Source organism: Tachysurus fulvidraco, chromosome 4, assembly GCF_022655615.1.
Source record: "Tachysurus fulvidraco isolate hzauxx_2018 chromosome 4, HZAU_PFXX_2.0, whole genome shotgun sequence".
In the NCBI taxonomy this organism is placed as follows: domain Eukaryota; kingdom Metazoa; phylum Chordata; class Actinopteri; order Siluriformes; family Bagridae; genus Tachysurus; species Tachysurus fulvidraco.
Window position 1 is genome coordinate 12,844,598 of NC_062521.1, and position 21,675 is coordinate 12,866,272.

The following is a 21,675-nucleotide window of genomic DNA, read 5'->3' on the forward strand; positions in this document are numbered from 1 at the left end:
GCTCTAATTCAGAGTCAGTCATATCTTAATTGTGTGCAATATATAAGCTGTAAGTGCAGTCACTTATTGTCTCTTAAGTCTTAAGTACCATAGCAGCTTCTACTTTGTGCCTGATTAGGTTACTTCTTAGAATCCTTGTGTTAATTAGACATTTTCAAAACCTTCACGCGGTCTCAAACACACAAATGAACTCGGTTTTCTAGTTGAAGTGCAGTTGTATTGTTGTTGATTATTATCACCACAAAAAGTTTCTGCTGCTTTTCTTAAAATCATTATTGTCTTATGCATTACGAGGTGCTACAATAAAAAAACGACCAATCAAATAATATTTCTCAATATAATGCAGGCCAAAACAAAGGGCGCAAATATAGTTATTTTTTTCTTTTTTTTTAAACTATTCTGGGTGTTTTTGCAATACTGCAATTGCTATATATATATATATATATATATATATATATATATATATATATATATATATATATATATATATATATATATATATATATAGGTATTTTGTCCTGCTGTTATGTTCATATATGACCTGTCTTTGTCATATTTGATTTTATCTGTGTAAATAATTGTGAATAATTATTATTAATAAACTGAAAAGCTATTTAATCAGAACCTCTATTATGCAAACGTTATTGCTTCATGGATAGTTCATACAAAAATGTCTCTAACCATTTGCAAATGAAGCAGTGCTTAAATTTATGCACTAATGCCCCAAATATACACTCACAAAAGTCTAAGAGTACTAGTGAAAATACTTTTAGTATTTTTCATTCTTTTTTAATTCATTACAAGTTCTATTAAAATTAGAGAATATTCACATGAAATATTTAAATGATTTTGTCAGTATTGATATGTCCTCTCTCAGCTATACTGATTGTGTGCACTCGCTTGAATTGGAGCATCCATGATTGATCAAATCCATGCTGTCAGGCGAGGAGCATGAACACATGCTTTAATAAAAGTAAAAAGAATCAAATAATCAGAAATTTTGTGCTGGGGTGATAATATGGACAATATCATGAGTATGCTTACATTTAAATAGTGACCTTGACATAGTTCAGAAACTAGAATTTCCTTCATTTTTAATTTTTCTAAATACTAACATTTCCTGTTAATTTTCAAGTTAAAAGAAGAAAAAATAAATAAACATTTGCTCCTCTCTCTATATATACTGTATGTATAGCTTGATAGCATTCAAGCCAGAAATTTGTTAAATTCTATTTCACAGTGTACAGAACAAGATCTGTTTTACAGCCATGCCAAAATGCCACTACATGAAATGGTATATATAATCTACATCTCACTCTGAGACAGATAATACATTAAAGAAATTCATCACATTCAAAACAGAAGACATGGTCAGCAGTTTTCTTTATATTTGCTTTATTTTTGCTTAGCTTAAGGCAAATATACAATACAATAAATCATATCTACATTTTATCAAAAAAAACAAAAACAAAAAAACTTTCAGTCTTTGGTATAAGGCACAGGACGGTGCCCTTTTTAAAGCCAGCATATCAGTTATTTTACCCAATATCTGCAATGTGTGTCGCACATGTGCATTGAGGTTGTATATTTGTACTTCTTGTTTGTGTTATTGGAGTTTGAATGTATTATGACTCTTTGCTCAGCTGAAAATGTCTGTGTCTGGGTTAAAGTAATAGCACAGAAAATGGATCAAGTTAAGTCACAGACAGCCAAGTCCTCAAAACTGTCATCAGGGGTTCTGTACATTACCACAGTACGAACAGGGAAACAGTTACATGATACATACAGACCATGAAAGTGTAAATATTCTTACAAATCAGATGTAATACGTACTTCAAGCGTATGCCAGTTTTACTGCAAAACGTTCACTCGTTAGTTAACACTTTATTAAAAGCAATGACTCCAAGCTGGTATAACAGATTTACCTGAGGATTTGACTAGAAGCTAAAACCTTAGACTTGTCTTTTGTTGATAAAGACATATGGAGTAAATTAAACATAACCTAAGAATGCAGAGACAGGGTAACAGGATTTCTGTTTAAGGGCACTTAAATCAGCATCCAACAATAAGAGTAATCAAGTAAGAGTACATCTATCAGAAAAAATGGCTTTTTGTGTAACAGACTTGCAGACCTGCTGCAAGACATACTGGCAAAACAGATCACATTTTTGTGACACCTGTGTGTAGTTAGGATCCTAATCACAAGATTAAGACAGATTAATCTTAAAAGTGAAACCACAAGGTGTGGAAATCACAGACAAAATAATGCAGATTGTAGAAGCTCATGAGACAAGATCTGGTGTATCTTGTAAGTGGGATCTGTACTGTTCTTCTTTAACTGGGATTGGATAAAGAACCAAAGTGACAGGAAATGTAAACAGACCCTCAATCAAATCAGATACCAATCAAACACCAGTGTCCACAATCTATATACTCAATAGACTGGCCTCAGGCACAGAGATGAGCAAGAATATAATCTGATTTACAAACCCACAAGTCAAATATACAGCAAATATGGGAATGTTCTGCGTTAGTGTAAAGTTAACGTCTGCTGGCCTTATTAGCATTTCTTCTGACAACATTTATAGAACAAAAGAAGTACATTTTTGAAACATTGGACAATATAATTAACAATACAGAATTAGAAATTAATAAATGGTGTCCATCAGACAGCTTTGCTTGGCCCCGTTTCGTAAGGCACAATGGTAACGATAGTCGCCCTGAACAGAATATGCATTGAGCAGAAAGCACTTCTGTGTGTGAGAATATTAACCATAACTTAAAGCCATAGATCTAGTCAATGGAATTGTATATAAAATTCAGAAATAAACTCCAGATTTTTTTTTTTATTGGCATGAAACTAGAATTGGCACAGAATGGTCTCAGTGCCCAGCCAAGTGTGCAGGTCTGTGTTATTAACTGCTGTCGCTGTCACATTGTAACAGACTGCATCCTCTCCATTCCGATACCATCAACATTCAAAAAGCCAACACCACATACCACATCAATGCATATAACACTGCTTCTTTAAGCATTACAGCCACAAGTTTATGGACTACAAAGTGAGTGACACTGAAGATAGACAATTATTTGGTCTCAAGAATGTGCAAAAATGTGTGCAAAGTCCTTTGGCAAAAATTATCTCAGATTAAGAGTAAAAGTAGGCCTGATGTCCTCCGTTGAACTAGTGTTCTCCTCTGCACCCTACTGTACATGTATGTGTAAAAGAAACGGGAAAGAGAGAGAGATTAGCAAGGGCAGGCCCGTGCCATCTCTCCCTCTATGAGGTTAAAGCATGGACATGTTCTCCGGCTGGTGCTGACTAGTTCTACCGAGGGAATCGATTTTGTGATCTTGGCTGCTGCTACCTAAAGCTCCTCCTCTGGCCAGGACCATCATGGTGTTGCTGGAGATACTGGCAAACTCGAAGGCAAACGTGCCGTAAAATAGCATGATGATGACACAGAAGACCCACTCGAAGATGGCCGAGGCGTGCTGCAGGACAAAACTCTCCTGGACGAAAAAAACTCCACCTTGAAAACAACTGAGTTAAGGAATTCTCACAACAACAAGCTATCCCACCCACTGAGGTGTCATATTATAATCTCTTTACCTATAGTTATTGGGAACACCAGTACACCTGCTTATCTCTGCAGTTTTCTAATCATGTAGCATCAGTGCAATGCAAAATCATACACTAACGTAGTTTAACTTCAGTTAATGTTCACATCAAACAAGAATGAAAAAAGTGATGTCTGTGACCCAAAGTGCTGATCTACTGGGACTTTCATACACTGCAGTCTCTAGAGTTTACACAGAATGCTGAGAAAATCAAAAGACCTCAAAGCGATTTGGCCATTTTCCTCTGATGTCTCTAATCAAGTTGTTTCCACCCACAGAACTGTAGCTCACAGAACACAATGTTTTTTTGTTTTCCGCACCATTCTGTGTAATGTCTAGAGACCGTTGTATGTGAAAATCCCAGGAGATTCTGAAATACTCAAACCATCCCATCTCTACCTACAACCATGCCACTGTTGAAATCACAGAGATCACACCTTTCCCACATTGTGAGATTTTTTGTGAAATTAAATACATTTTCTTCCCAGAAGAATGAAGTCTGTTATAGAATTTGTAATTAGATGTTAAACAGACACATTATTATAAAAGTATTATGGTCAGGTGTGGACAAACCTTTGGCCATATAGTGTATTACATAAGTTATTTTGTACTATAGACATTTCGATCACTGAGAAGGATACTGAGCACCAGTGCTACGAACGCCAGCAGGGTCATGATGAGACGCAGATGGCCCATATTGTACTCACCCTGAGTCTTGGCCAGTTTATAAGTGAGTGCAGACTGCACACTCACAAACAGCACACTGGTGGGGAAGGCCATGCCGGCCCCAACATAGTGTAACACCTTTGCATTATCTACCTGGAACACACAAGAGAATACATTTTATAATATCAGATCCATATAATGATCCAGATCATAAAATTGCAACACAGAAAAAATATGCATACATGTGATGACCATTAGCCCATAGCATTGTGACTTTTCATATCTGTTCATAAACACACAACTAAACAATTTGAGCAAATGTCATGTTCTTGATTTTTGACAGCCTTGTTGCACATTTCTCACTCTTCCCTGTTATTTGCAGCTTCCTCACTCGTAATTATGACTCACATAAATCACAAAATATAAAACACACACACACACACACACACACACACACACACACACACACACACAGGAAATGTAGTCATTAGTAGTATTTTCCACTGAAATGTGTGTGTGTTGTGTGATGACCACATCAAATACAGTGACGTGTTGAACACTTCCTCTGATCATTTGTTATATTTTGTGGTTTATGTGAGCCAGAAGTTTGAACCAGCTGTTAGAACTAAACTTTGCCAATAGTTTTAGAATGCGACCCAAACAGTTTCCGTAAACCTATGTTAAAACCACCGTGTTGCACAAGTTACAGTGCGCATGGACCTCCCTGTGGCAGTTTTCTGAAGCCTGAGGAAAACAAACTCAATCAGTATATTTCAAACCAGTCTGTGTGATGCAGGCTGTAAATGTGCCCCTTACAGTAAACTCTTCCATTGTGGAAATACCCAGCATGTGATGTAGATGCCCTAAGTAAGTAAGGTTAGCAATCTCTGCTCGGTTTACTTCGCTGTAGGCCCATAAGCTGCTTGTTAGCCTCTCCAGCAGAGAGCAGCAAAACTCTCCAATTCCACTAATCTCTCTGCAACGTAACATGGTTCACACTAGAGATGATCTAGGGAGAAACTACTCCTACAGTTTATATTCAAAATTCCTGAAATCATTAGGAAATGTAAATGGCGCTAACTGCATTCCCTGTGATTATTTACACATTATTAGGTGTCCACTTCTTTCAGGTGTGCAGCAGGTTCAAGGACAGGCTTAAGTGTGTCTGTGTTCAGTGAATCCCATACCCAAAGTAAAAGACATGACAAGTCCAACCATGCACACTCCTCCCACAAAGGTTGTACTAATCAGAACTGATGCTCTGACTGATCTCACTCACCACAAGTGTTTGAGGTTTCATTTTTAACATGAAAGGAAGTGAGTCATTCTAAGTAAGAAAACCGCCTTCATGCCCAAATGTAAGAAGGCTGCTATTACTGTGGTAACTTGCTAAAGAACAACAGACAGTCCCATCCCTGAATGAGTGAAATGCCATGCTGTAGAACAAGTTGGATGCATTTGTTGGATTTATTTATGGTGGATGCTTTAACGTCTGGGAACAGTGAAAATAACATTGCATTGATTTACTCTGAAATCCTGTCATGAAGTCATGGTTTAATTTGATACTATATGTAAATATTTCTTTCGTCTTAGGAATGAAAAGGAAAAAAGAAAAAATCTGCAGTATGTTATGTAAAGCTATAAATTTCACTAATTAGACAAGGGAATGCGCAACGTGGTGCTTCCTTCCTAACATGCACAGGCAGGTTTATTAGAATCTCCAGCTCCTCACACCTTGCACACCTGTAACAGTAATGTCCTTTTCTTCCCAGTTCCTTGCTCACGGATGACTGAGAAATGGCTATTTATAAACTTTTGGTCACAGTAAAAGCATAGGCATGAAAGGCTTATTATGTAACTTTCTCTAAGAAATAAATGTGTATCGCACGTGTTTGGTGCCTTGAAGCTGGTTATACTGACATCCTGCATGGCGAGGATCTCAGTGGAATGTTCTGGAAGTACAGGCTGCCTGATGAGGTACAGATGTGGTAACCAGAATTCATTTTCCCGCTCTGAATCGCCTGCCTGTTTGCTGCTTCCCATTACATTACAGCACCCATGTGTCATTGAACCACACAGCAAATTCTCCTGTTTTGTAACAAAGGTTACTAAAAAAATCACATCCTGTTTTTTGTTTGTTTGTTTGTTTGTTTATTACCATAGTAAAGAGACAAAGTCATAGTAAGCAAAATTCCCTGAGTTATTAAAATACAATATATTGTAATATCCGTCAATAATAGCCTTCAATCTAAATTCTAAGAAGTGCAGAATAGGACTTTGTTGAAAGGTTTAAAACAATGTTTGGAAAAAAAAACATGAGAGCCAAAGGGCTTCAGTGGATTCTGCTTCCTCTCTATAAAAAGACATGAGGGTGGGGGCTTATTTGGCAGCAGGAATCGCTACTCACATTTCAGTTTGTGTTAACAGACTTTGCACTGGAGCACTATAAGGTAGGTAGTAGCCATGTGAACAGACAAGTATGAGGAAACTGGTTGTGTACACACATCGCTCATGAAAGGCTCTGTGTGGAAGGGTTCCCACACACACACACACACACACACACGCACACGCACGCACACACGCACGCGCACACACACACACACACACACACACACACACACACACACACACACACACACACACACACACACTTAATGGTTTGCAGACTTCATGTATTCCAACCAAACATGGAACTCTTGTGCTTGGCACACAGCGCTGGTTTCCACACATAAAGACATTGATGCAAATACGTGATTTTAATTTCCTGGAGACATGAGACTGCAGTGATGATTACCAAAATGACATGCAATCTTTAATAAACTTCAAACACAACAACTGCAGAATCTCCAAACATTTAAAAAGACCAAATTATCACTCGGGTAATATCATATAAACATGGCAAGGTAAATGAAAGACTGACGGATGTGCCAGTGTCCTCCTACAAAAACAGGTACTCGCCCAGACTTTCAACCAGTATACTCTCTCAGACATCCAGATGACGAATTTGTATAGTTAAGAGGTGGACGGTGATAGTATGAGAAGGAGAACTTGCTCTCCCCTTCTGTCTCTATGGCAACTGGGCCATAAAAATGTCTGTCTGGTGCCCTATTGGCCGACCTCCCTGCATTGCTTGCACACTGGGCATTCAGCCAAGTGTCCAAACATTACAGCTGCCTAAAACTCTGTTCCTAAAGAGTCAACACTGATTCATAAATAATGGTAAAAGATGTCGATTCCACAGAGTAAAACAGTGCCCTTTTGTTTAGTGATTCTCTATGGGTACAAGAGGTTTACAGAGGCTCTTACAAATCTGTGAACTACAACAACCCAGGAGGAAAAAAAAGAAAAAACCCACAAAGACAGAAAAAACCCACAAAGAGAGGGTAGAGCTCCATCTCAGCCGAGCAAGAGAACAATAGCTACCGGGGTACAGGATAAGAAGGTCAACTCAATATTAAGCACCAAACACTTTCTTGTATACACGTTTGTGTACACGCAAGCCAAAACATAGCAACACAGTGCTAATTCCCCTGTAGTAGAATCAAGTATAACACATTAATCAGCCTAGCTGCATTCATCTAAAGCTATTAGATGTATTTCTTCTTCCAGAGACACAAACATCTGGCCACACTCAGCTTGATATGTATAGATTTTACAATGCCAACTACAGCATAACCTCAATCAATAGATAAATAAACAGAATGCATTTTTTTGTTAAAGGTATATGCACAACACAACACAACACAATACAATACAATTTAGCACCCAACTGAAGACAGATGACCAATGTATGCAAGAGTTTATAAATAATAAATATGTACATTTGGGTCCATAAATATGTGGGCATTGACAATGTTAGTGTTATTTTTGCACCTTCCTCAGTATACAGGAGCTGAAAATATGAAATTATATACTTACTGAGTTTGGGTGAAGAATATAGATATTAGAGCACTTGTTATCCATGGCCAACTTAAAATTACTGTGGTACAGCACAACTTTACAGACATACAGATTTTATACAGATGTTATCAGAGGTCTATGTTTTAGAACAGAGATGGGGTACGTCCCAATCACTGACAGATCAGCAGGGAGCAGCTGTTTAACTAAGTGTGTGAATGCACGAATGTGACCTGCAAAGACTGGTAAAACGAAGTTAGCGTGCAAATGCACAGATATAGGTTACACCTGGTCACACTCCTCCTGTTGTCTGGATGACTGCACACAGAATCCTTTTCCTATTCAAACTAGGATAAGGCAGCCCAAGCTTTGTGCTCAAACTGGAGACAATGTTGTGACATTAATACAGAGTATGCCTCTAGTAGATTTTTTTTAAACTTTGTTTGGGTTTTTTAAACATTACTTAGCTGACTCCAGTGTTTGTACATGGTTCATTTGCAGATTACAGTCCTATTTTTCTTAGTCTTACAGAAACACTGCTGCTTTTTTTTTAAGGAATGCACTTTGTCTGGGTCTAGTCATAAGCATGAATTTCACATCTATAAATAAAGCAGAAATGTTGCTACTAACAAAAAGAAACACACTACTAAATAAGGACTCCCACAATGTAGATGAATAAAGAATGTACTTGATATGCAACGCCACATTGCTCTTACCTGGAAGTTGCCCACCATGATGAGTCCCACAGAGCAGATCCAACCAGTGGAAAGGCTAGCCGTGTTTAATACACAGTTCTGCCGCTTTTCAATCACATGTGCATAATGCAGCAAAACTATCACCATCACTGAAAGAAAGAAAACAACAGACACATAGCGATGGCTGCTTCTCTATTATATTATATTCAGGGTTTCTGCAAGGTTTAATCAGTCAAATTTAAGACTTTTTAAGACCTTTTTCTGACCATTATGATTTGAATTTATGACCTACACGAATTACGATAAATAACTTCAGTCATTAAAATTCCTTTCAAAAGTCTTTATTATTTTAGTAACGATATGCTTTTCCGACTTTGCATGTGACAAAGGCTTTTATGCCTAAACTAGACAGCTCCAATGTCTTCTTACACAGAGTGCAATAGGCTTGATACCGATTGTTAGCGACGGGCTTGAGCCAGCTACTAAACGCACCGTCTTCGAGCCACAGATTGTTAAAGGTACATTTTCCCATTGTGATAGCCAGGATGATTTCAATTAAACTAAGCAGTGACTCAGTATGATACAGTATGTTCGGAGTTTGCGCGGGTTTCTGTGAAAGTCCTTCCGACAAGTTTGTATGCTGCCGCATGGACCTTGTAGTTCCGGAACGCTGTGATACCTGTGTGATACCACCCAGATTCCTCATACAGAACTACAACAGGCGAAACAAATGAATGCCATTGCCGCCGCAAGCGCATTTTGATTGAAGAACAAATTAATGGACGAGCATATCAATTTAAGACATGGCTAAATGTTTTTTATGACCTTGTATGGAAAATCTGGACGTTTTTATGTTTGTCTTTTTATGGCCTTAAATTCTTATTGTTACATTTATGACTTTTTATGACTTTTTATGACCCCGTGTATATTATTATACACTGTTTTAATAATGATTATACAGAATATAATTGATCACATCCTAATAACATTTAAAACATAATCCTTTGGATACATGCTTTCTGAACGGTCTATATATACGTTTCTGCTCTGTCTGAGTGGTCTGTGCCAGATTCTGCAAAAAAACCTGTGTCTCCTGTTTCCCCAGAAACTATTCATTTTTTCCTGGAAGGCTGAGGGTATGAGGTGGCGGGAAGGGAAATGAGGCCTATGGCAGGGGTAACAAGGTCGATTGTTATGTGCTTAGAGATCTTCTACGGGCCTGGTCGCTCTGGTCTGTTCTGTATGTTAGTAACAGCCTCAATAATTTCACAGTCTAAAGAAAACACATCCAACATTATCACAGCTATAGACCCTTGCATGCAGATGTCTCATATAAATGGTACTCCATGGGAGAAGTACCATAAAAACTAATTCTGAGAATGTGTGTGGGCACCAAACTTTTCTGTAAGGATCTAAACAATTTAAGAGAATTTAGGCACATTACAAGCATGGAAAAAGAAACAACATGTCCGGGCAAAGGAAATTAGCCTTTATTCTTTCTAACAATGCCCAGCTGTAGCTAAAAAAAAGTGCTTGTTTACACCATTAGCTTAGAATGTTGGCTAGAGTAAGATCTCAAGGGCATTGTTATAGACAGATCTAGTAATAGAACATGTAAATCTGTGACTTTGTCCAATGAAGAGGAGATTTAAATGTCACACAGCAAGCTAAAAATATCGATTGAAGGACCGTATAGAAAAACATGCATGCTGGTCTGACCAAAATGAGGCCATACATTTCCTAGGGCTAAATTCTTATCGTGAGAAAGCCAAACGTTAAAGGGGATGGGGTGGGGGTGAGGATGACACATGCTGCTGTTGACCATCATTTTCCTGTGTAGCTCAAACCACACCTCAGAGACAAATAACCCTGCGTTTGACTCTAAACAAATACGGCAGTCTTGCTTTCTCATGGTTTCCTCCCAAATGACTGAGAGGTTGGGTCAGAGCCAGTGCCAGTGAAAGAGGCAGTCAGAGAGAAAAAAAGACCACCGGGTTTATTCACTAGCCACCTTTCCTTCCTGCACTTTTGAAACAAATTATTTTGTATCAGCCAATGCTATTTTAAGCACCACCAATGCCAGTAATCAGACTATAGGGAGCTAGAAAAACAGTGATGATTTTCCTCTTCATGAATGGCTATGGAAAAATTAGTGTAGCTACTGTATGTGGATACTAGTTTTCACACTAAAAAAACAAGTGGTATTTCATCACCACTATTACAACTCTCTGACATCGGGGCAGCAAATCAACAGATCAGAGCACATGTGCTATAAAGTGTACTTCTGTATAGCTTAGATTTTTGGACACTTTTAGTATGCATGCAGTGTTTTCACAAGTAAACTTCATATTCTGTATGCTATTATCTCTACTGCCTATGATGGAATGGCAAGTATTACAAGGTTGATTTGGGCACCTTATGCAATTCTCCCATGAGTAAATCTACACTTTAACCTAAAAGAGCTTTCAACATCTCTTTACTTTACTTTTTTTTTTTTTTTACATCTTTGGCAATCACAAGTGATGCCATCTAACTGATTGAGCAGTGTTTACTACACAGTTGACAAACCACAACACGAGCTTCAATAAAGCTGTGGTAGCCACCCACTTGGCCTATTACCTAGCCTGTTAAAGTTGATAAGACACATTTGTGGGTGGTGTAATTACATGGCTGTAACTTACAGACCGCAGGCATTAGATCTTTAAGAGTGGAAAATTAAAAATTTATGGAATACCAGAAAAACATTCTGGTTTAATTTACATAGTCTACAGTAGCTTCAGAAAATATTCAGCCTCCTTCAGATTTTGCGCACTTTATTGTTACAGATTCCACATCTCTCTGTCTCTGGACTGTACTACAGCCAGTGATCATGCAGAATAAGGGAAAGAAGGGGAAAAAAGCAGTGTTTTATTGCATGATGATAGGTTGCCTGGGTGTCTCCAGAGGCCTAGGTTAGCTCCTGCAGTGCTTTGTTATTGTGTTCTAATGTTGATGGATGTTTCCTTCTGTGCGCCACTTGTTACAGCGAGAGCTCCACTAGTGAAAAACACTGAATATTACGTAACATGCAATGAGGGGAACACAAGCAGCTCCTCTAAGGAGATCCTATCTAGATATCTAGACAGGCAGTGACAATATTAATCCTGATAATGTGTACTGTCTCAAAAAAACTACAAAACCAAAAGGTCTTCTCTACATAATGTAAGTAATGATATAAACTTGTAAAGGTTGACCTTTAGTGGAGACAGGCAGGATAGGTAATGAGTGGGCAAGCCGATTCGAAATGCAACCAAAAAGCCAGATGCTTCTGGAATAAGATCTTAAGTACCAATGACCATTTGACATGTGGATTGGCAAACAACTGATATCAGTCTAAAACAGGAAACATGCTTCCCCACACACAGCATAACCAACTTTCCCAGGACAAGGGGAAAAAACTGCATTTTACTGTAATTGCAAAAGGATCCAGGAAATCTATGATGTGGAACATATTTGTTCTTACTTGAAAAAATAGTACAGTTTATTTGCATAGAGCTAAGACAAATACCTCACTGGGACTACACAAGCTCTATTTTCATTCATGACATAACACATCCAGGAATTACATCAGCCAAGTTAAAGGAAAGACTTAGCAAACATACCACTTGTCTTTGCATGTATTCTTAAAAAAACGGATGTGCTTGCAGACCAACATGGATATTGAAAAGGCTTGGAGAATTTGATAATACTGATACAATGAAAAATTGTTGGACAAAAATACCATCTAGTTTCTCCTTCTAAAATGCTGTGGGATTGTGATAAAAGCAGAAATAGCTTTTAGTCAAGCCAAAGCTTGACTAACTGGACATATCAGTGACAACACAGACCTCCATGTCTTAGCAGACACATTATAGCTAGGCTAAAGTGTGTATGTCAAAGGGCATATTTCACCAACAACCAAACACAAAAGACGTCTTAGACCTGCCACAAAATACACACCTAGCTGCCACAGACTCTGGTGTTATGTTAAATACCACCTTCCATGCAATACCTACACCATGTTCTCAAATGTGCACTGTGCAGTCAAATGTAGTCACATCATGACAGATAATACACAAAAACAAGGCTCACATTTTTTATTCCAGAGACTAAAATGTTATATTCACACTGTAGAAAGATCTGACTCAAATATTATCCTGTTCCTCACACATTTTTGTTATCACAACAGTGTGAACAACAAGACTCATCATATTGTAACCTTATTTATTAACACTACATTCTGACAAAGAATAAAAGCACAGGCTAAATCCACTAACAACTTTCTTATTCATCAATTTCAGATGTAATTTATACATATACACCAAAATGCTTTAAAGTGTCAATTTGTCAACCTTTGAGTAAAGACCACATTTTCAGTGACTGGAAATAAGTTTTCAGACACCCAGGTTTCTGTTCATTACTGAAAATACATCCACTTAAATTTGACAAATTTAAACTCATATTCACATTTCAATAATTAGATATCTGCATGATGTGATTTTGATAAGTCTCAAATAAAGATCAGTTTCTGTAGGGTTTTCTTCTTAACTTTTCCTTTCAACTGTTGAAGCCATGGTCCACAAAGAGCTTACAAAATGTACGATCTCATTGTCGAAATAGTATCATTCAGTACAAAACAATTTTCAAAACATAACATGTCCATAGAACACTTCATCGACATGTGGAGAAAATGGAGCAGCACAGTGACATGACTTGAACAGAATGTACTTCTAAAATTGACAAAAGTACAAGAAGAAATCTCATCAGGAAGGCTGCCAGGGGACCAGTGGAAACAGTAATGGAAAAGCAGGAATATCTAAGTACTGATCACTCCCTGCATGTGACAACAATGTACTGTAAATCTTCAGATGTCTGGGCTTATGGGGTATGATGTGTAGATAGAAGGCTTTTCTCAGAAAAATAAAAAATTCATAGATAGCTCCTAAATACCATGTATTTTGCCACAAATCCTCTCTTAGGCTTCTCTTAGATACTTGAAAAAAGACATCTACATTCCAGTACAACAACAACCCAAAACACAACAAAGAAATGGCTCCAGAAAATGAAGATCAATGTTCTGGCATGGCCCAATCAGAGCCCAGCTCTAAATCCTACACAAAACTTGTGGAATGACTTGGAAGATGGCTGTGCACAGAAGATCCTCTGGCAAGTTAACAGATCTGGAGCATTTTTTTCAAGTGTAGAATCAAATCAAGACGAGGCAAGTTTTTGGGCTCTTACTCCAAAAGACTACAGTAAGTGCTGCATTACAAGCAAAAGCTTCTTTAAGTAGCTAAAGTATTAAGGCGTGTAAATTTGTAAATTTTTACACTAGAATTCTGTTGGTTGCTATATTGCATTAAAGATAAAATTTCATTATTTTCATCTTGTACATAAGGCAAAAACCTTTAAACATCACAAAGGTGTGTAGACCTTCTCTAGCTAATATACTGCCGATTAATTTTGCATTTTAAACATATTTTATGCTTAGGGAGTCATAGGTAGACATTTCTAATCACTCAAAAGACATGAACAGTGTGACATTTTCACAAGTGATAATGCACTGGGAGTGCTATATTAAATAACAAAGGCAAAAGTGTCTAAAATGAGACACTAGTTAAGTCAATAGTTAAGTTTCCCTAGTGAATAGATAATAGTTAGTCGCTAGACAAACAGTCAATAGTTTCCCCTTATTGTAAATACAGGAGCCAAATGCTAACCTGGATGCAGAGTATTGCTGTTCAAGGCTATTCAAAAGAACTTCATATAGCTTTTTTTTCAAATCAAGACTAAAACATGCCATTTTATGCATTTTGGTAGTCTGGGTTTTAGTGTTTGATTCATTGCTTTAACCTGGACAAACACACATGTTCAGTTGTTATTTTTATTTATAGTATTCAAAAAAGTCCTAAATATTAAAAGGTGCCCCATTTATTGCTAAAAAACAATGCTACATTTTGCACATGATCTGTTATTATCTTTAACTACTGAAATGAATAAAACCCTAACTGGGTTCAAATAAGACACAATATCTTCAAATGACCTATACATGATGTCCTGCTAATAATAAACACATACTCACCCATAAAGGATCCCGTGCTGCAGATAAGGCTGAAGAAGCAGCTCTCTGGAGGTAGTGTGCCACACTTACTGTAAATAAACACACAGCAGTGCCAGGGTTAAGCAGTGAGGCTCTCAAATCCCAGAACTAGTCCCAGAAATGTCACAGAATCTGTCCCAGAACTGTCTCTGAATGTACTAACATAAATATAAAGCATTATTAGCTCTGCACATACATTTATAAATACTCTAAGACACAAAGTTTATGGACTGAGACACTAGACATACACACACACACAAAACCCGGCCCTAACGGGATTCATGGCAGAAGTGCATACACAGCAGCAGGAAGTAGAGTACAAAGGACACACAAGACATCCAGCTATAAGCTCACACACCCCAAGACAAATGGACAGCAGTAAAACAGAGGAGGCAAGCAAAAGTACATGTAGTTTATTTATTTATTATTATTTATTTATTTTCTAAAATACATGTAGAACATAAATTTCATTGTAGTTTAAAATTAAAGTAAAATAAATTTGTTTGATAATACTGCTTCCAAATGGCATGTCTGGCGACCTATAAATTTAATCATATTAATCTCCCGAAAAAATACATGTTCTATATACACTGTCTTACCGTCATGCATTATTTTAAATTAAGTATTCCTTTGTACCTGCCAGTGCCCTCCTTTTTATAATACATGATCCTGCTCACATCCAAACTCATTTTCTTAACTTTTTGATTTATAGGTCAAGTACTGTAGATTCTATAAATACACAACATATGGGCTTCATAAACATCTTCTGCAGACTCCACTGTTCTCACATATCTGTGTCTCTGACTGAGTCTGACCCTTTACCCACTTCACTATACTTCCAATGCCAGGAAGAGGATGATCTAGAATAAACACACACAACACACACACACCACATCACACAGACCCAATGCTCGTACCAGAGGCATCTAATACATACACTGAAATTCTTTTGCCTGGCACTATAAATAAACTTTAAATAGACTTTAAATTTTATTGAGGCAATTTATTAGGAACACCTGGTGATTCGTGTAATTATCCATTCAATCATGTGGCAGCAGCGTACTGAATAAAATCAAGCAAATACAAGTCAAGAACTTCTAATGTACCGAAACTGGACACCAAAAAGAGCAAGATAGATTTTATTTCTAATCTTTATCTGTCCAGGTTCGTTGAAGGCACTTAGAGCCTCAAATGTACTCTGCTTGCACAGCTGATGAAGGGATTTTGTTTAAAACTTTCTGTTTATCCCGCGGTATATTTATTACAGATTACAATTTTTAAGGAATATTATATCTATATTCACATATATGATGAACATATACATGAAAATAAAGTGCGCTATAAAAGCTATGCATTTATTTTAAACCCTTCCCCTCATTGCATTTGTATAATAAATATTATTATTCAGCGGAATTTGTTTTGACAACCCTTGGTAAACAGGCCCAGAACCATTTGCAGAAGCACTATCCACAATCTCAACAGAAAACATTGCTTAGACTTCACACTGTGACACTGTGGTGCTAGAAAACATTACACTAAAGAAGTGTGCTAGAAAATTTCTGTTTCTGTTCACTCTCGCCCTCGTGCTCACTCTCCTATTCTCTACCATGTAGACTCTTTCTATCTCTGTTACAAGAAAACGTTAAGAATGGAAGTAAAATAAGACACACCTCAGGAAAAAAAGGGAAGAGAAAGATCATTAAAATGCTGACTGAGTAGAAGGACTGCAAAATATGCAGTCATTTTTTATTCTGTTCTCTTTAAACAACCCTGAGAATCCTGTGATTTGGGAATTTATCACACCCTCAGCCTACTTGACCAGTGAGTAAATGCTTTCCACTTAAAAAGTGGCCTCAAAAAATATGTTAAAGTGTGTTAAAAACAACTACAGCATAATGTCCATTTCAATCAGTCACAGCAAGTTCCAGTTACAGGTTAAATGACACACTGTTACATTGCTATAAAACACACACATCTATATAATGCTGCTTTCAGTAAAGAAGAGACCATTTAACAATACAAAGGCTTTGTCAGACAGACCTGATGAGTGGCACATTGTCCAGGGTACAGCATAGTGTTGGTCCGGTCTGCATGGGCAAGTCTTCCTCACATGACTGGTTATATAACCTGAAACACGGGACATTATACGACACATTACTGAGCTCATCTGAAATTCAGTCCTTACACAGCATGAACACTACACTAGGCAGGACAACTATTTTTAATCAGACAAGGCAATTTGTTTGTCACAGTAGAGAGCTGTGCGGAATGCATTTTTTATAGCCTTGCCAAATAATCATATAAGGTAATTAACACTATCTATCTATCTATCTATCTATCTATCTATCTATCTATCTATCTATCTATCTATCTATCTATCTATCTATCTAATTAGATAATAAGTCAGCGATAAATTACATTATACAATCTTCTTGTTTTATTTGTAATGTTCCTTTTTTTGGCACAAAAAAAAAAAATATGCCATGCACTTATTAAAAGCCCTTTCCCTCATTTCACCAAAATGTTCCAATAGAACTGTGTTAAAACTGTGTATTGGACTGTTGATACATAAAATGCAGGTAAATTCAGAATAAAGCTGCACCTTGTGCAAATATGACTAATACAATTTGACACTTCAGATGAAGCAAAGCATTAATCCGCTAAACACTAATTTGTTACTGTGGTTAGAGAGAGACCAAATAACCAATATTTGATCTAGCATCCTAATACACAACTAAAGTAAATAAAGTTAACTGAAGTGTATAAAAGATCTTCTGTAATAAATGGAGCAGATGTTCACTGCAGATAGACAACAAACAATTGTGGAATGTACTGATGTGTAAAGAATCATAACGTCAGACTCTTACCAGTTATCCACAGGACAAACATGCTGGTTATATAGGGCCATAGCATACCTGACAGAAAAGATATAACAGCAAATTTATGAATCAGCAGTGATAGTAATGCTGTTATCCAGTAGCAGTCTTAAAACTAGAAAGTACAAGTTTTGAGAAAGAGAAGTTAAAAACACATAAAAAGACAAATAAAATACCACAAACGGTTTCATTGTTAATAGAATAAAAAGTTTTAGTAATTTGCTTGAGCCTTTTTTTTAAAGGTGTCATTTCCAGGATTTCAATTGATTGTACCTTTCCCCAGCATCGTGGTACTATGTAAATCTTCTCTCTTGCTGATGCAGCAAGGTCAAAGAAAGTCCAGTCCAGAGTCATACTGACCCTCTAGTAATGTAAGTGAACAAAAGGGCATCAGATGGCAGTCAGTGTTTGGCTCCTTAACGTCTACATTCTCACTTTAAAAAGACTAGCTAGGAAACAACAAGGACATGCATATGTACTCCCTCATCCCTAAGTTGTCAGTGCACATCTCATTTAATTTACATTTGTCCAGTACAACTGCATCTGACAGACTGCAGGGTCGGAAACAGGCTAAATGCCAGTTAGGGTTCTTTTCAACTCTCAAAGCATCTGTGTCTATACGTACGTACGTACGTACGTACGTATGTATGTATGTATGTATGTATGTATGTATGTATGTATGTACACACAGTGTAATTCACTTTCAGACCCTACTACCTTTAAACACAGAATAAAACTGTATCTGGTAAATAAATAATTTCCCATGTGCCTCGACCACTGTTGTGAACAATCACAGGTCACCCATGACACCAACATCACTGGCCAGTCATTTACCACAGACTCTGTAGCATTTAAAACAGGTGGCAAAGTTTGGCTTTTCAAGATCCTATTTCTACTCACATACCGAAAAAAAACATGTAACAGAAACCAGGTCATGAATCGTGGTTGGACTTAAATTCATAAACTACTTTGAAGATGGTGTGAGCATAAAGTAAAAAAAAAAAAAAACGTCATCTAATACATATTAAATACATCTCCATCACAAGAACAAAACATTTTGTAAGGTCATGTGATGGCCAGCCCAAAGGAACAAAGAAACTCAAACAAAAACATTAGTCTAGAAGGACATCTTTAAGAATACAGAGCTAGGTCCAAATTATACAAAGTAACAAACAAACCACTTGGTGGACTAACTGGTGGTTTGCACCGAAGATTCTATGAGCACTGAACCAAAAACTCTGTAATCTAAAACTAGCAAAACAGAACCTTGTGGCTATACTTGATGGACTGTCGTTTTCAATAAATCCCTCTGTAGGGCCATAATTTCAGTTGTTTTTCCACCAGTCAAAAGCAGTCATGAAAGCATCTATTTAGGGTACAGCACAAGTTAAGCCACATTTATTGAGAACCGTCTCTCACTGCTGGAGACGTGGAAAACTCTGCCCGAGTTTGTCTGACCAATGAGCCAAAGAGAAGTGGCAGACGTATTTTGGAAAGTGTTGGTAAGTGCTTCACCCCTATATTGTATTCCTTCTCTGTTACTTTATTTAACTATCCCTGCCCTGCTTCATGTAGGAGACAGGGGACTCCTGAGAGCATTTAGCCACTATAAATCCACTGTATGTAACTAGGGAGCATTCCAGTGGCCAGATAATTGTATACTCTTTGAAAAAACTGATTGTACAGTTTACCTCCCAGATCTGCATTGCAAACGATGAGAAACTCTAACTCACTCCAACTCAACTTTCCATGAACTCTTTATTACTGCTATGGCCTATTCTTCCTTGCGGTGCATTTATCTCCTCTTTCCTCCGAGACTGTATGTCATAATGCTAAGGCACCATTATCTATCCAAATATCTGCAGGTCTAGGATCGTATCAGAGTCGTTACCCACAACGATGTCTCTTTCCACATTCTAACCGCTTAGAGTTACAGTGTTACATCTACATCAGCAAGCTCGAGCAATGATTTCTCCAAGTTACTAACAGCTTAATATCTCACATTTGAATTGTTAATCAATCATTTCTTGCCTACATACAACTCATCATCCAAAAAATGATTTACAAGTGTTCCTGGGTCAAAACTCACCGATACATAGAAGGAAACGAGTCCAAGATACACCTTAGTGATTAAAATGACTCAATATAGACCATTTTCCTGATAAACAATGTATAAATTCAGCTCTAGATTGTAAACTAACCACAGTGGCTACTTAGTTAACATGTGAACTATAACAGTTACAGCTGTTTTAAAACAGGAACCACACACTAAATTTAACCAAACACATATCCAATAACAGGTCAACAGGTCTGTAAAACTATCGAATTTATAGAACTGAAACTAATATTTTGGTTTAGAGATGCATGCACGTATGTATGAATTTATACTGTAACAAATAAAAACAATATAAAATGCTAGCTACATGGACAGGTTTAGATGTAGACTGTGTGCGTGTGTGCGTGTGTGCGTCTGTGTTTGAGTCGCAGGAGCACTCACACAACCCAGATGCCTGTGATGGTAAGGACGGGCAGGCTGATGGGCAGAAACATCCACCCAGACATTACCATCATGTCCTCTGCCTGAGTCTCCAGCCTCACACCTCCTCCTCATCCACATTCACATTTCACTTCATGTCTGTGCTCATCACCGACACCATAACATAACCTGTGAAGGAGGAGAAAACGACAATTAGCGGACGGTAAATACATGACACGGCACAGAGGAGCCAACTTCTCAAAATACTTTCCACAAAAAAAGAAAGAAAAAAAAACAGCTCTAAGCGACATACAGTAGCCATAACACGCAGTGTGTGTGTGTGTGTGTGTGTGTGTGTGTGTGTGTGTGTGTGTGTGTGTGTGTGTGTGTGTGTGTGTGTGTGTGTGTGTGTGTGTTCATTATCCTACCTTGTCCCCCTCGGTGAGCTACTGTACGATAGCCTTTTTCTCTTCCACCTTTCACTCCTGAATCTTACAGCTCACGGGACCACTGGTTATCGAGGAACAGTCAGGAATATTCTGCGCGGTTGTAAACCGTTTTTCCGCATTTACACACACTCGTCTTGTAGTGTTGTAGAGAGGGGGAGAGAGATGGGGGGAGAGAGAGAGAGAGAGAGAGAGAGAGAGAGAGAGAGAGAGAGAGAGAGAGAGTTTCCCTGAGCTGAAGCTTGCGTCCAGGCAGCAGCTGTGTGGCGCTGCTCTGCTCGCTCGGCTCAGCTCGGCTCTGCTATGCTCAGCTCCTCCCACGTGCTAATGTTAGTGCATCTACCTCACAGCAGCTCACCGTGTTCTCTCTCACCTTACACTTTTTTCTTCACCTCTTGTCGTTTTCTAAGGATTACTTTAAAACGGACCAGAAAACCTTCTAACCCGTTCTTAGGTAATGGGCAGAACATACAAGTTGCAGTTTCATTTTCTCGTGTATCACGTGGTATGGGTTGAGAACCTTTGCGTATGAATGGCGGAGCTGATAACAATGTAGTAAGACATTCACGTTCAGCGTAAAGCGCACGTTCAGGCCTGTGAGTCAGCAATGAGAGGACACTGTATCACGTGACCGTGGGCTGCGCGAGGTCAGTGCGTGTTTCTCTGATTCACAGCTAGTGTGTTTCTCTGCCACACTTAAATACACCGTTTTATTAGATTTGTACATGAGCTAAAAGTCTCACTTTCCAAATATCTCTTGTACTCACAGTTCTCCTCATATATTCTCATATGATTCAGAGTCATATATATTTGACAGTCAGACTAAATGTAAATGAGTCCAACGCTTAAGGTTAATTAGTGCTATAATTCAGGGTTATTA

General features: G+C 37.8%; 1 protein-coding gene across 2 annotated transcripts; it reads right to left on the reverse strand.

Moving 5' to 3' along the window:
* Positions 1-1,378: 1,378 nt before the first annotated feature.
* Positions 1,379-21,301, reverse strand: zgc:154058 (Transmembrane protein 150A-like). 2 transcript variants are annotated; one of them, XM_027141944.2, is made up of 8 exons: positions 20,778-21,301; positions 20,371-20,538; positions 17,865-17,912; positions 17,038-17,124; positions 14,980-15,047; positions 8,901-9,028; positions 4,263-4,440; positions 1,379-3,533 (listed from the first exon to the last, which is right to left on the reverse strand). In XM_027141944.2, exons 2-8 carry the CDS (start codon positions 20,442-20,444, stop codon positions 3,289-3,291), a joined length of 828 nt encoding a protein of 275 aa, XP_026997745.1. In that variant the 5' UTR covers positions 20,445-20,538; positions 20,778-21,301; the 3' UTR covers positions 1,379-3,288. The 2 variants fall into 2 exon arrangements, with proteins under 2 accessions (XP_026997745.1, XP_026997746.1); XM_027141945.2 differs by lacking the exon at positions 20,778-21,301 and adding an exon at positions 18,147-18,236 and having other exon boundaries at positions 20,371-20,495.
* Positions 21,302-21,675: the final 374 nt, after the last annotated feature.

What these genes read in the sequence shown, in the direction of transcription:
- zgc:154058 (XM_027141944.2), bottom strand. Translation starts at nt 20,444, where the DNA reads ATGATGGTAATGTCTGGGTGGATGTTTCTGCCCATCAGCCTGCCCGTC. An exon ending in GTTTGTCCTGTGGATAACTG is followed by an intron (nt 17,125 to 17,864) that starts GTAAGAGTCTGA and finishes CCCGTGTTTCAG; the next exon opens with GTTATATAACCAGTCATGTG. An exon ending in GTTCGTAGCACTGGTGCTCA is followed by an intron (nt 3,534 to 4,262) that starts GTATCCTTCTCA and finishes GTTGTTTTCAAG; the next exon opens with GTGGAGTTTTTTTCGTCCAG.